Consider the following 16,482-nt stretch of genomic DNA (forward strand, 5'->3'; position numbering starts at 1 on the left):
GGGGGGCCCTGGCTGGGTGGGCGAATGATCGTTCATCATCTTCCAGCATTGGAACCTTTGAAGTCGGGTGGCCCCAGGTCTACTTACCTCCTCTGTCACCTCCAGCCAGGATGCCTTGGTCAGGTGGGAGGGCCTCTTCTTACCATCATTGGGCAATAGGAACTCCCACCTTGTCCGCACAGCCTAGAGGAGAGTGAGAAGGGAGGTATTGCTGAACCATGGGGCCACCCTGGAGCTCCCCTCTGCCATCTTCTGTTTTTGGTCTGTTCCTTTAAATGCAAAGGTTATTCCACAGTGTAACTGCTCTAACTTCTGATTGCAAGGTTTTTGGCACATGTTTTTAAAATAATGCATGGCTAGTGAGGAACTTTGTGCTGTTGTCTTGGTTTTTCATCTCTGACAGACAGACAGATATACATGTTTACATTGTTATGAAAACTCCACATGCCAAATGGAAAAAATTAATTTCATCAACTGGAACTTTGCCTGAGACTTTTACTGGAAATTGTTACAAATCACTTTTTAAAAAAGAACTGCTAGAGCCAAGATGGGCATGAACATTTGCATTTGAAATACCAAAGAATTAGACTGGAGACAAACATGACTGACTCAACCTAGCCAGAACAATGGGATGCTCTCTGATTCAATTACCTGAGATAACCTCATCAATTTGGTCATCAAGAGCCATCGATACCCATTGACTATGAAAGAGCTGACCCCCCCACAAAGTATGTCTGGACAGCCTGAGGGGAGAGCCTTGAATTTCACAGAAAATTCCCAAAGAACCTCATTAAAACACAAAGAGGTGGTCATGCCATGTGACTGCTTGTGCAACTCTGGGAGATTGTGAGTTGTGACTCAGAAAGCGGAAGGATGGTAACTGAAAGCCATAAAGAGAAAAACATAATCTCTCTCTCTCCCTCTCTCCAGTAGAGATCCAGAGAAGCCTCTGCTGCAGCTAGAAAAGAAAAGTCTACAGACCCCTACAACCAACAACTAGGATACAATCAAGACTGCAACCATGCACGTGGCCCAGCGAGGACTTCAGGACTGCAATTTCAACTGAAAACACTGGGTGTTGGAGAAATTTTCTTCGCTTTCCTAATTATTACTTAACTTTGTAGAAGCAGAAAAGCAGGACACAACTAATCTAACCACAACCAACGGTCATAAATTGTAGACAGAGCAGCTAACCACAATCAGACATTACGGCCAGATATGGTGTCTGGAGTGGGCATTGAATTAAGGAACTAGCTTGTTATTGTTGAAACTGATGTTTCGCTGACCTCGGACCCTGCATGGTGCACCATTACGTAGGCAGTCTTGTGGGTGCTTATCTAATTGTGAAACTGTTAGCTCTACCTTTTTTATACTATATAAGTCCACGGCGATCTGTAGCTCTTTGGGAGTAGCGCTGGACCGCATTTAGGTAAGGTGTGCTCTCCCATGATATCATGCAATAAAAAGTTTGTTCTCAACATCTGAGTCCGGAGAATTTGTTCAACAATTGGGCACAATCTGGATTTTCTTCAACAGTTTGGCGTAGTCGGCAGGCTCACTTTTGTATGGGATCCTGAATGAACCTAACGGGGATTAGGAACCTAAAGTAGAAAATCCAGTAAAATGTGGCGAATTCGGTGTAGCAGTAGTACCAAATTCCGGGAATTTGGTGATCCTAATTTGAGTTTGCACGAGCTGTTCCTCCACCGGGTGGAGTAAAGAGGCTGTGGGACAAAAGGAGTTAGGACAACCGTCTGGGATGGTGAACGACTGGGGCTGTAACTAAACTACCAAATTGACCCGACGGGCACGTGATCGTTGCTCCTGAGTACACAAGCCGGAATCTGGGCCTAGAGAGAGAGGCTGTGGAACGGAGGGAGAACGAAAGAGCGTTGGCCTGAGAGACAGGGGTGTGCCGGTTAGCTGACCTTGAGAATTTAACATTAACTGCGCCTGTTCGTATCCTTGTGTCTATTTGTTTGTTGTGTCTTGTTTGTTTTCCTTTGTTTTAATGCTACTTGATTCATAGAAAAGAACTCGTAAATTTAGAAGGTTTTGAGAAAGTAGAAGTAAGAGTGGACTCAACGGCTTCCAAGAAGGAAGGGTTGCCCCCGGGAACAAGTAAACCATGTCCTCTGGAGAAAGGCGACCCGCGTCCGTTTGCCCCCCCCCCCCCCCCCCCGAAGGAGATGCAGAAGCACCACGGTAAATATGTGTTTTAAAGATAGGAATGTTTTAGAGTAAAAACAAGTAACTGTGTCTTTGATTCGACTGTGAGAATGTCGGAAGCTTCCGCGAATGAATTGAATATCTGGGAAGAACAGCTTGTATTCTGTAGAACTGACAACTCTTTGTTGTCTGGCTTTAATGTTAAAAGCATGAGTCTATTAAGTTGTTTGGAATTGAATGAGTGTGCAAAGTGATTGTTGAGTGTGTTCATTTCGATTTAAGATTGTGCACCCAGGAATGGGATATCAAATTGAATTATATTTTAAGTTAAAGTTATATTTTTAGTTGGTTTTGCAACTGTGAAAATGCAATGAACAATTTTCTGAAGGATAAGCTTCAGCCTTGAAGGTCTGAAGATGTCTGGCAGAAATCTAATTTGGGGTTTGGAACATTGTTTTAATTGGAAACTCTGCTATTGTTTTATTTTACAGTCTAAATTTGAAGACATGTTTTACTGACTTATCTTGTTTTAAGGGAAAGAGAGGATAGAAAAGGAGATATAGGAAAGATTCTGTCTGTTTAAAAAGATTAAAGTTTGTGTAAGGACCTAGTGTTAAGTCTTTTGTTGTAAGAATGTTAAATAACTTTTTCTTTAGTCTTTGGTTTTATTACAGTCATTTGAAAAGGCGCCTGAAGAAAGAGCAAGAAAATGATGTAATTTACCTATCTCTTAAAATAAGCACGTGCTATTCTGTTCTGTGTGTAGTTAATAAGTATTATAAGTTAATAAGTCTGAATTGAATTAATACTGTTAAGGTTAATTGACCTGTTTAAGTTGAAAAACTGGAAATCTCATTTGCAACCACAATGAACTTTCAAGTTTAGCATGTCGAGTTTTGGAGGAGTCTTAAGTTCCGGACAGAGGACTCACTCATATAACATCAGCAGTTTTGATTTTTAAATATTATTGCAGTGAATTGGAATCATCTTTGTCATAAAATTCCTTGGATTAGGAACCTCTTACAAGAGATACAAAAAGTTTGGAAACCATTGGAGTTTAATCTAAAATGCTGTCTTTCCTGATGGAGATGCTTTCCTTTGAAGTTGAAAAATGTTGCACATGATTTTGTTGTTCTTAAACCCTAAGGAGACCAAAAGGATTGAAAAGGTTTAAAATAGATAGTTCTTTTCGATCAGAAAAGAAAGGTTTCGTAAAGTGACGAAGCTGAGAATGTTTTGCTCCGCCCCCTTGGAGACAAACAAAGAACTTAACTCGCTGCAGCTTTTTGCATAGCTGAGAGTCAAATTTATACATATTGGACATTGTTAAATTTTACATTTCTAAGTTGACAGATAGAATTGGACAAATTAACCCATTGGGCTCAGGGGCAGAGCCACAATGGATTCTTTTTAAGCAGGTGACAGCAGGTTCCAAGGCCACATGAGAACTGATGCCACAACAAGAGTTCCAGCAGCTTTGAGAATTTAAAACTTAATTGCAGACATCAAATATCATAGCATCTTTATCAATGAGACAAAATGCTTGAGAAGGAAAGATAGTTGCAAGCATTTCTGTCCTTAACATACAAAAAGTACAACCAAGTCTGGGCATAAGAAATTGGAATCAATAAACAAAATTTAATTGATATGAGCGGTTATTTTAAAGCACTAAAAGGGAAATTTATCTGATATTTAAGAGGACAATCAAAGTTTTAGAAAATAACAAATCAGTGGTTTACTGTGTTGGACATTAGCAATGGGTTCTGGTCCTTACAGTTGGCACAAGAGTCAATATAAATTTGCGTTTATGTTCAAGGGACAACAGTACATCTGGACGTGTCTCTCCCAGGGATTTTATAATAATCCATCGATATTCCACCTTCTTTCAAGAAGGTTAGAGTGAAAGTTAAGCTGAAAATGGCACCGATAATGAAGGAAAAGGTTTCTTATTTGGGAATAATAATAACACAGGGAAAGCATGAGACAGAGCAAAAGTGAGTGCAGACAATCCTCGAACTCCCCCTAGCGCAAGATATTAAAGCTCTAAGATAAAAAAAAAGGACAGTTCCTATTTCAGGTTGTGAGATTAAACAGACAAGAAGCACCAACCCCACGGTTAACCCCACATTCTAATTACTGACGAGTAAGGTTACAACCCAACAGCCACAAGTGACTGGTCTCCCTTGCCCGGTCTTGACTACAGGACTAGAAAATGGACTTGCGATAATAAAAACTAATAAAATTGTATATGATAATGTAAAGCTTGAGTTGGTACCGGTAATATTGAATATCTCAGATATCCAGCTACCTGACTGGTGCCCTGAGAAGACCCGAGAATTGTACAAGGTATTACTGTAACAATTGTTGAGACAGGAATTTGGTAATGAGAAAATAATAAAGGGAAAGAGACATAAACGCAGTTTAGTGAATGACGCAACCACAGTCCTTAATACAGGAACTTCAATTGTCAATACTATAGATTTGGAAAATGTGGACCAGAATGTGAGAACTCTCAGTCAGCTAGTAAAGGATATTTTTTTTTAAAAAGGAACAAAAGGCACAGAAGTGGTGTAGCTAAAGTAGGACAGGATCTGTCAAAAACAGTGACAGGACTGGTGAGAGTACGGGAAGGTCATGCTCATACTATTAATGATATCATAGAAAAGGTAAAGGAGGTCCACGACATTTCAAATAATGAAAGTGTTTGTAGTACATATGGTCCGTGGATGTTAGAACAAACGAAGGAAAATTGGAGGCAAATTGATGCAGGACAGGTACCAGTTTGGATCAATTACACCCAGTTGGAGGACTTAGCTAGTCACACAAATGATAAAATTATCAGGTGCCAACTCAGAAAACTTAAGGTATGGAACGGTCAGGAATGTGTAAATACAGGATCTATGAGTATTGGAGCAGTGTTGGGAATACCTGTAATTCTGAGAGATAAGTTAGGGATACAATTACATGAAGTAGAAAATATAGAGGTGATAAGGGGAAAAGATTACATAAAATACTATGATATTTTACCATATGTTGTGGAAATTGGAAAAGAGGTAATTGGAACAACATTGTCCATTGTCTGAGTGTAGTCTGGAAAACCAGGTGATCATATGTCCTCATCATATATATAAAACGGCAGAATCAAAATGTGGATTTAATACCACTGTAAATTGCACCATGGAGACTAGGAAAGCATTGTCAGGACTAACCCATGTGGCCTCTATGGGAAAGGGGAGATATTGCTTCACCAACACAGCGAAGGAGTACCAGTATGGACATAAACGGACTTGTCCGGTGAGCAACAGAACATTTTGGTTCAACCCACAAATACCAACCCGAGTAGGGAAGATGGAGTTGGTAGAGATACATAAACAAAAGACAGAAACGATAGCTGTGACAGAAAGTATTAAGGAGGATTTGACAAATTACCTACGAGAATATGAATATACTATTCAGCCATTGCTCACACGCTTGGGTAAAGAGAGACAGCAGCTAGAAGCCATTGCAAGCTGGAACAACAGTCGAAGATGCTACAAGATGAGATTGACAAGATAAATGATTCTACCTGGCAGGAGGACTTATGGAACTGGGGGTCAGACGTGCAGATACACCCCTGGTTTAGAATTATCTCCCATGTCCTGATAGTGGTTTTGGGTATCATGGTGTTAGATGTGACATACTTAATTTGGCAACTTAAGAAACTAATTAGGCAATGCAAGAGAATGTATGAACACAGGTTGGACAGCTACCCGAAAAGCAATTAGTGTTTGAACTTGCTCTGTAAAAGGAGGGACAATTAGTTATGCCATAAAAAGGGTAATTGTATAACCTTTTCATATATACTTAAAGTGAGCAAATGTACTTTATGAAATTGTATTATGTTTATACAATCGATAATGTAACAGTGATGTTTAAATGAATTTGTAATTGTACAAGTGTACCACCTTTGTATTTTGTAAGCAAGTATTTGAAGCCCCCGCAAAACTTATGCCTTTACAGAGTTCCCGCTGCCCCCTTGTGATATAAGCAGACAACGTATTGAGTGCGACCCCTCCGGGTGTTGAAGGCTGTTTCTAGACAATAGAGACCATTAAAGGCACCTAGGTGGGATCAAGGGAAGGATTCTTAAAAGGGTTGTAGAAGAGTCAAGAGGGGACTGTGAGAATGAAATTTTAGAATTTTAAGAACAGAATATTATGGGGACATTTAAGCTGAGATTAATCAATTATGTATTGCTAACTTGGCCTTGTGGCTGCTACAGCGCGATGGCAGAAAAAGATATTATGCTTCAATGATTACTTTAAGCCCCTGCCTCTCCCCTCCACATACGATGATATTGTGTTATCATGGTATGATAAAAGGAGGGCTTGTTGGAGAAATTTTCTTCGCTTTGCTAATTATTACTTAACTTTGTAGAAGCAGGACACAGCTAACCTAACCACAACCAACGGTCATAAATTGTAGACAGAGCAGCTAACCACAATCAGACATTACGGCCAGATATGGTGTCTGGAGTGGGCATTGAATTAAGGAACTAGCTTGTTATTGTTGAAACTGATGTTTCGCTGACCTCGGACCCTGCATGGTGCACCGTTACGTAGGCAGTCTTGTGGGTGCTTATCTAATTGTGTAACTGTTAGCTCTACCTTTTTTATACTATATAAGTCCACGGCGATCTGTAGCTCTTTGGGAGTAGCGCTGGACCGCATTTAGGTAAGGTGTGCTCTCCCATGATATCATGCAATAAAAAGTTTGTTCTCAACGTCTGAGTCCGGAGAATTTGTTCAACAATTGGGCACAATCTGGATTTTCTTCAACACTGGGACTACTGAATTGTATTTAAATTCCATTTATTATAGACTCTACTCCAGCCTCCCAACTCTGTTTTTCCCTCTGTAATCTATTTGTGAGTGTTTGTGGCTCTTGTGTGAATGTGGATGTGGATACGTAGCCTTTTTAAGTAAATTTTGACCGGTTTAGTGTTAGGGATAACAAACTTACATCTTGCTTGTTTAAACTCAAGAAAATCTGTCTGATTGGTTCTTTGGAAATTACATTAGAGGAACAGGAGCAAGTGCTCACTGAGGTGGTAGGTTCAATCACTGTGTCAAAAAAATGGATAAACCCTGTTGCGGTCAAACCAGAGAAGGGACAAGAGGGGAGCCTGAGACCTTACCCCCCCCCCCACCCCCCCTCAGCTGGTCGTTACAACGTACACTTTGCTTCTGCACCAATTGATCATAATTATTGATGTCATATTTCAGGTTTGCAATTCAGCTAGAAGAGAAACATAATTTCCTAGTTCTTTAAGAAATAGTATCAATTCCAGTTACATGTCTTTTCACTTAACAGTTAGCTAAGAAATGAAAACAAATTCCAGATGCATAGTCTGCGGCTTTTCACATTCAGGAAATTAAAAGTCCATAGTATGTAGATATTATTAAATGATGCTTTTATTTCTGAGAGTGTATTTGCCTTTTATGATACAATTCAGTCTCACTTACTGGTATGTACAAAGTAAGATTTTTCACCTAGGTGCAACAAGCCGACAAGAACAAATGTTACACTTGAGTGGAAGAAGAGGATCTCAACTGCACAGGACAAAGCAGAGTAAGTATGTGGCAGCAAAGCAGAAAGTGCTGGAGAAACGCAACAGGTCTGGCAGCAACTGTGGAGAGAGTAGCAGAGTTAACTTTCAGATCTGTGACCAAGTTCTCTCTGCTTTAAATAGTCCCGCCCCGTCATATAATTTTGGGGGGGGTGCGGGCGCGCGTCGCGTCAATGATAATGAACCTTCGCATTGAATATCACAGTAGCTCTGCGGCGGGCAGTCCGCGTGGACAGACCGCCATCTTCAAAACGCACCGCCGAGATAGGCAGTGCGCTAGTAAAATTCAGCCCAAAATATTTGTTCAATGCCTCTGCCATTTCCTCATTCTCCATGATAATTTCTCCTGTCTGCTTCTAAAGGACCAACATTTAGCTACTCTCTTCCTATTTATATATTTATAAAAGCTCTTACAATCTGTTTTTATATTTCTGGCTAGTTTATTCTCATTCTATTCTTTCCCTTTTATTAACTTTTTGGTGGCCCTTTTCTGGTTTCTAAAACACTCCCAATCCTCAGACTTGCTACTCTTTTTTGAAACATTGTTAGCCTCTTCTTTTATTCTAATACTATCCTTAACTTTCTGAGTGAGCCACAGATGGGTCTTGCTTGTTTTCAAATGTTTTTTTGTATTTTTGTTGAACATTTTGAATTGTTTCATTAAACGTTTCCTACTCTTCATTTACCACCATACCTTTTAGTCTATTTATCCAATTAACTGTAGCCAGTTCTCCCCTCATACCAATGTAATTGGCTTTATTCAAGTTTAAGATTCTTGTTTGTGATTGGAGCATGTCACTTACAAACTTGACATGGAATTCAATGGGCTTATGATCACTTTTTCCCAGTGGATCTTTTACTATGACATTACTAATTAACCCAGCTTCATTACCCAATAATATATCTAGGATCGCTTTATCCCTAATTGGTTCCATAATGTATTGCTCCAAGAAACTGTCCCCAAAACATTCTACAAGCTCATTTTCTAGACCACTCTTGCAAATGTCATTGTCCCAATCTGTATGAAGATTAACGTCCCCCAAAATTAATAGATTGCCTTTGTTACAAGCTCCAATAACTTTTTGTTTAATGCTCTGTCCAATGGTATAACCACTGTTAGGGGGCCTATAAACTACTCCCACCAGTGTTTCCTGATGCTTGCTATTTCTAATTTTCACCCATACAGATTCTATTTCACCATCTTCTGAAGCCAGATCACTAATGTTCTTACATCATCCTTTCCTATGAGGGAAACTCCTCCTCCTTTGGCATTTTGTCTGTCTTCCAAAATATTGTGTGCCCTGGAATATTTATTTCCCAACCTTGATCACCTTGTAACCATGTCTCTGTAATGGCGATTAGATCGAAATCATTTACCTCTATTTGTGCCACAAGTTCATTTATCTTATTGCAGATGCTTCATGCATTCAGATAAATAACATGTAATTTCATTTTTTAAAATTCTATTCCCTGCAATGGCCCTATTCGCTGATGTACAGCTTTTGTTAAACTCTCTGTCCCTTCCTGTCCCATTCTACTTGTCTTTGCTATACTGTCCCGATGCCTCAACCTTTCTCTTCGGATTTCTAAATCGCCCTTCACCCAAACCCTAGCCCCACCTCTGTTAGTTTAAAGTCCTGTCCACAGCCCCAGTTCTATGATTGGCTAGGACACTGGTCCCAGCCCAGTTTAAATGGAGTCCATCCCAATGGAATAGCACACTCTTCCCTGAGTACTGATGCCAGTGCCCTATAACTCAAAACCCCTTCATGTCATACCACTCTTTGAGCCACCCATTTAATTCTCTGATCTGTTTGACCCTATGTCAGTTGGCACATGGCTCAGGTAACAATCCAGAGATGATTACCTTTGATGTTCTGTGTTTTAATTTGGACGCTAACTCCTCAAATCCTCTTAGAGGTAAAACAAGGAATGATGTTCTGCTGTCATTGGCTCCCATGTAGACCATGACAACTGGATCCTCCTCCTCCCATTACAAGTTCCTTCCAGCATAAGAAAATTTACTTACTCCTGGCACTGACAGGCAACACAACCTTTGGAGCTCCCTGTCATGGCTGCAGAGAACAGTATCTATCCCCTTGACTATACTGTATCCTAACACCACCACATTCTCCTTGGTTACCCCCATTTGAATGGCATCTTTCACCATGGTGTCATGGACAGTCTGCTCATCCACCTTGCAGTCCTTCTCATCCACACAGGTAGCAAACACCTCGTACCAGTCAGTGGCTGAGGCTCCTGCATTACTACATGTTGATTCCCCAAAACTGCCGAATTAGCAGTCACATCCTCCTGTCCCTGAACATTGATCAATTCAGCTCTGCCTAACCTAAGGGGTGTGAACGCTTCCTGGAACAAAGTGTCCCAGTAACTTCCCCTCTCCCTGATGCACGTAGTGTCTGCAGCTCGGCCTCCTGCTCAATGACTCTCAGCCGAATTCCTCAAGCCGCAGACATTTAACTGTAGACGTGTACACTCTGGATCACACTGGCATCCAGGAGGTCCCATATTCTGCAGTTGCAACACATCACCTGCCCTGTTACTGTTAATTAAATTATTGTTCTTAGATAATTTATAATTAATCAACCCACTACTAATAATTTTTACTACTGCTAGTAAACCTTACTACTACCAATAAAACCTTACTCATAAATTACCTGAGTTTCAGAAGATTATTATTATTATTTACATTAATGTTATACTAAACACAATCAAGATTTCCCAGTTTAGAGAAGAGAAAAAGAAAAAATGTCCACCAATCACTTATTTTCATTGTTACATCACACATCAATTTTCTTTGGAATGCTGTGAACATACAGACCCCCCGCACCCCTCCCAGCTCTTCAAACTCTCACCGCTCTCTCTAGGTTACCCTCTATTTCTGGGAAGCAACTTATGTCTGCTACAACTACTGGAGGCTGCAAAAGGAGCACCTCATTCTCCTCTGCACCGAATTCCCATGTGAAGCAAATTGCCACCTTCACACTCTGTCAGTGTCTCACTCAGGCGAAGTCTCCTCTCCGTGTGCCCCTTGCTCTTTGCAATTTGAAAACCTTGACTGCTTATACACAACCTCTGATGAGTCACGAGGCAGCTTAGCTTCCGGTGACAGTAATTGAAACCTATTAGAGTCATAGAGAGATACAGCACTGAAACAGGCCCTCCGGCCCACTGAATCTGTGCCGACCAACAACCACCCATTTATACTAATCCTACATTTAATCCCGTATTCCCTACCACATCCCCACAATTCTCCTACCACCTACCTACACTAGGGGCAATTTACAATGGCCAATTTACCTACCAACCTGCAAGTCTTTGGCTGTGGGCGGAAACTGGAGCACCCGGCGGAAACCCACGTGGTCACAGGGAGAACTTGCAAACTCCGCACAGGCAGTTCCCAGAACTGAACCTGGGTCGCTGGAGCTGTGAGGCTGTGGTGCTAACCACTGCACCACTGTGCCACCCCCTATTGAACCAACTACTTTCAGCTGATGGACAGGAGATTATACAATAGGTTTGGTGGAGAATTAGATACGTTTCTGGAAAGAGCAGAGTATGAAGGATATGACGAGATGTTCAGTGGGTGTAAACTCACTATTGGCACAGCCAGTCTGGAAACACGTTTCACTTCCTGCCAGAAGTTGATGGGTATCAATCTCCTAATTTTCCTCAGTAACAGGTTACAACAGGTTCCACGAGTCTGGGTAGCATTGTCAGAGCTGAGTTGATTTGAATTCTCCATTTTTCCAATCCTTCCTTGAAAAATGAAAATAAGCCAGTTATTATATTTCTCTCATTTAGAAACGACTTTTGAAGTGTAGACATTATTACAATTTTGGAAATGTGGCAGAGAATTTACTCATAACAAGCTCCCACAAACAGCAATGTAATAATGACCAGAGAATCTGTTTTAGTGATTTTGATTGAATGATAAATATTGACCAGGTCAGTGGGGAGAGCTCCCCTGCTCTTCTTTCAAATAGTGCCCTGGGATCTTTATGTCCACCTGATGGGCCTCAGTTTAAATGGCAAAAGATGGCACCTCTGACAGTGCAGCTCTCCGTCAGTTCTGTAGTGCAGAATCAGCCTAGATTTTTGCCCTCAACTCTCCGTAGTGGGATTTGAACCCACAGCCTTCTGGCTCGGAAGTAGCAAAAATGTTACCCATTGAATCATGGTTGCTGACACTGTAAGCAGTCTAATAGTAGATCAGCTGTCTATCTCTTTAACTGGTAAATGGTCTATAGATTGTTCTCCAATCAATATAGTGGTCTATTGAAGAGATCCTGCTGATCCAGGGGTAAATGTATTGTCTGGCCTGTTACTAATCTGTACAGATTGGGCAAGTGCCAATCCTAATCTCTGTGGTATTAGCATTCTCAAAGTGGGGCTGTTGGTTGGGCTGCTACAATTGGTCTGAATACCCCTGGGTTAAGGAAGGAGTGGAAAAATCTGCCAGAGCTCCCACTCCAGGTCATTATCCAGTGACCCATGGACATTGAGCACAGGATCAACTCCGGCTGCAACCAAAAAACCTACCAACATTAAAATAAAATCAAAATACTGCAGATGCTGGAAATCTGAAATAAAAACAAGAAACTGTTCAGTTCTGATGAAGGGTCACTGACCTGAAACGTTAACTCTGCTTCTCTCTCCACAGATGCTGCCAGACCTGCTGAGGATTTCCAGTATTTCTTGTTTTTATTTCAACCTACCAACATTCACCACTTACGTTTCAACACTGGAGGAATGACGACTCCAGACAGGCACCAGAGTGCACCTGATCACTGTGGTACCTACCCCAACAAGATCCTCAGGAGGAAAAAAGCAGAAAACAGTGTCAGATGTTTTTTAGAGAAGAAAATAATATCAAAGAGAGTGAGTGAGAAAGGGGTTTTGTGACCACTTACAGGTAATATAATTATGAATAAAGGCATTAACGTATTAATCATAAATTAGTTGCCCATTGCCAACAACAGACAACCATAATTTCAATGTCCCATTGGTACAATGCAGTATATGTAACTGTACATGTCATTTACAAGAGTGGAGATCATGAGCTGCACTGAGATTTCCACAGCTCTGGATAATTATAAAACAAAGACAGTGACAGAGAGCCAAAACACACTCTGAATTGTCTGGAATGTTAATGATTACTAAAAGCACATAATGGGAGCAAGTTTTTCCAATTTAATTTATTGTAAACTTACCTGTTATGATCTATGTTTCTGTATGTGTAAACCAAAGTTCACATTTTGTATGCAATGGTTGTCCGCTTCTTATGGGTTGGGGGAGTTGGTGGCAGACGGGTGAATTGGAGGAGGGAGAGATGTTCACTTTAGAGTTTTAGGTGGTTTATTGACCTCACAATACTGCACAAACCAACAGCTCAGATTGCATGCAATCAGCTTGTAAAAGAAAGAACATTTTGCATTCTTGCAGTGTTTTTCATAAGCTTGTGACATCCCAAAGCATTTTACAGTCAAATAAGTACCACATGTTGCTAAGTAGTATAATATCATGTAAGACAAAAGAAACACAAAAAACCTTTCTTTAATTCAAAAAGTTGTGTTTCAAGCTTTTGTACAAAGAAGGAAAAAGGGCAGAATATTAATTGTAATTAACACTGATCTTCTCCCTCAAATCCAGTTTTGTGCACTATCCACATATCTCTTAAAACCTATTGTTACATGTTGGTTTGGTACCCTGCCACCTTATTTAATCTAGCCTGAGAGATTTTCAGTCTGTAGTAGTTAAACAGTAATTTTTATTGCGTTATAACTATTTACACTCCACATTAGGCTATGTGACTCTTCCAAATGTCACGCTGTATCTATTCTCGAGTGTCTCTCATAGGTGATCTCTTATATCATCGTGGCAGGTGGTATTCTTTACACTCTTCCAAGATTAAACCTTTCCGACCCTTATACTATACCTATCACTCTCCGCCTTGAATATACTCAATGACTGAGCAGCCATAACATATGAACATGCAAATTAGGAGCAGGTGTAGGCCACTTAGCCCCTTGAGCCTGCTCTGCTGCTCAATAAGATCCTGGCTGATCTGATTGCAACCTCGACTCCACATTCCCGCCTACCCCCGATAACCTTTCACCCCCTTTGCTGATCAAGAATCTATCTACCTCAGCCTTAAAAATATTTAAAGACTCTGCTTCCACTGCCTTTTGAGGAAGAGAATTCCAAAGACTCACGACCCTCTGAGAGAAAAACTTTCTCTTCATCTTTGACTTAAATGGGTGACCCGTTATTTTTAAATCGTGACCCCTAGTTCTAGATTCTCCCACAAGGGGAAACATCCTTTCCACATCCAGCCTGTCAAGACCCCTCAGAATCTTATATGTTTCAAGCGAGTCGCCTCTTACACTTCTAAACTCCAGTGGCTACAAGCCTAGCCATTCCAGGTATTGGTCGAGTAAATCATCTTTGAACTACTTCCAATCCATTTACATCCTTCCTTAGATAAGGAGACCAGTACTGTACACAGTATTCCAGATGTGGTCTCACCAATGCCCTGTATAGCTGAAGCATAACCTCCCTATGTTTGCATTCAATTCCCCTCGCGATAAACAATAACATTCTATTAGCTTTCCTAATTACGTGCTGTACCTGCATACTAACCTTTTGCGATTCATGCACTAGGACACCCAGATCCCTCTGCATCTCAGAGCTCTGCAATCTCTCACCCTTTAGATAATATGCTCTTTTTATTCTTCCTGCCAAAATGGACAATTTTACATTTTCCCACATTATACTCCATTTACCAGATCTTTGTCCACTCACTTAACCGATCTATAAGCCTTTGTAGCCTCCTTATGTCCTCTTCACAACTTTCCTATCTTTATGATATCAGCAATTTAGCAACTATACCTTCGGTCCCTTCATCCAAGTCATTTACATAAATTGTAAAATGTTGAGGCCCCCAGACAGATCCCTGCAGCACACTAATTGCACCCCTAGCCAAGCTGTTGCATGACAGCTACAACACTGGCATCTACCCTGCATTGTGGAAAATTGCCCAGTTGTGTCCTGTCCACAAAAAGCAGGACAAAGCCAATCCGACCAATTTCTGCCTCATCAGTCTACTCTCAATCACCAGCAAAGTGATGGAAGGGGTCATCGACAGCGTTATCAAGTGGCACTTGCTCACCTGCTCGCTTTGGGTTCCGTCAGGGCCACTCAACTCCTGACCTCATTAAAGCCTTGGTGCAAACATGGACAAAAGAGCTGAACTCCAGAGGTGAGGTGAGAGTGACATCAAGGTAGTATTTGACTGAGTATGGCATCAAGGAATCCTAGCAAAACTGTAGTCAATGGGAATTAGGGGGAAAACTCTCCACTGGTTGGAGTCACACCTAGCAAAAAGGAAGACAGTTGTGGTTATTGGAGGTCAATCATCTCAGTCCCAGGACATCACTACAGGAGTTTCTCAGGGTAGTGTCCTAGGCCCAAACATCTTCAGCGGCTTCATCAATGACCTTCCCTCCATCAGAAAGTCAGAAGTGCAGATGTTTGCTTTTGATTGCACAATGTTCGGCACCAGTCGTGACTCCTTAGATACAGAAGCAGCCTGGACAACATCCAGGCTTGGGCTGATAAGTGGCAAGTACCAGGCAATGATCATCTAAAACAAGAGAGAATCTAACCATCTCCCCATGACATTCAATGACATTACCATCGCTGAATCTCCCACTATCAACATCCTGGGAGTTACTATTGACCAGAAACTGAACTGGAGTAGTCATATAAATGCTGTGGCTACAAGAACAGGTCAGAGGCTAGGAATTCTGTGGCGAGTAACTCACCTCCTGAGCTGGATTTTATAAGCTCGCTGCCGATTCAGTGTGGCAGCTCATTTAAATGACTGGGGCGGACCGCTCACCCTGATGATGTGGACGAGGTGGGCAGTCTGCCCCTGGCAATGATGTCAGCAGCCTTTGCACAGGCACTTCCGCCATTTTTAAAGGGCTTCGAGATCTTATTGTTACATTTAAATCTTTAAACGGAAATGGATTTTAAAAATTAAATTAATTGATCTAGCCGCTCGCCCAACCCAGCCCCCAACCACCATAGATTCAATTCCTTGACATCTCCCCCCACAAAATACTTACCTTGTGCACCTGACCTTCCCCACCCAAAGTTCACAGACTTTGATCTTTACCCCTTTCCATCATTCCCGACACCAATCAAATCACTCTGACATCGCTCCCCCACCCCCTGCATTGAAAACCTATCTCCTCGCCCCTCCCCACCAGTGTCCCACCTCAGATTCCCAGTATCCGAAGGCACGCGAGTGCCAGCCACCGGCACTAATATCGGAGCGGGACAAATGGCGGGAGCGGGTAAATAATTAATTAATTTGTTCCCATTTTTTTGAATGTGCAGATTTTGATCCCGTTGTCAAGCGACAGTGGACTGCTACGAGTCCTCACCGCTACTGGTAAAGTCAGGCCGGGCCTTCCCGGCATCGAGGCCCGTTGCAGGCTACTGCCGGAGGCATTTTCCGCCCCCCACCCCCACCCCGACCACGATCCCTAATGCTGGGGTGGCTGTAAAACCCAACCCCCTGTCTCCCCAATGCCTGTCCACCATCTACAAAGCACAAGTCAGGAGTATGATAGAATGCTCTTTCCACTTGCCTGGATGGGTGCAACTCCAACAAC

The 16,482-nt window shown here is 41.6% G+C and overlaps 1 protein-coding gene across 1 annotated transcript in view; it reads right to left on the minus strand.

The window, feature by feature from the left end:
* LOC137346420 (multidrug and toxin extrusion protein 1-like) overlaps positions 1 to 16,482 on the minus strand; it is a 159,157-nt gene that overhangs the window by 113,609 nt on the left and 29,066 nt on the right. The window contains exon 4 of the mRNA XM_068009874.1: positions 11,397 to 11,557. Within this exon, the coding sequence (XP_067865975.1) occupies positions 11,397 to 11,557 (161 nt within the window). The remainder of the gene's footprint in view (positions 1 to 11,396; positions 11,558 to 16,482) is intronic.

Source organism: Heterodontus francisci, chromosome 30 (assembly GCF_036365525.1).
Source record: "Heterodontus francisci isolate sHetFra1 chromosome 30, sHetFra1.hap1, whole genome shotgun sequence".
NCBI classification, from domain to species: domain Eukaryota; kingdom Metazoa; phylum Chordata; class Chondrichthyes; order Heterodontiformes; family Heterodontidae; genus Heterodontus; species Heterodontus francisci.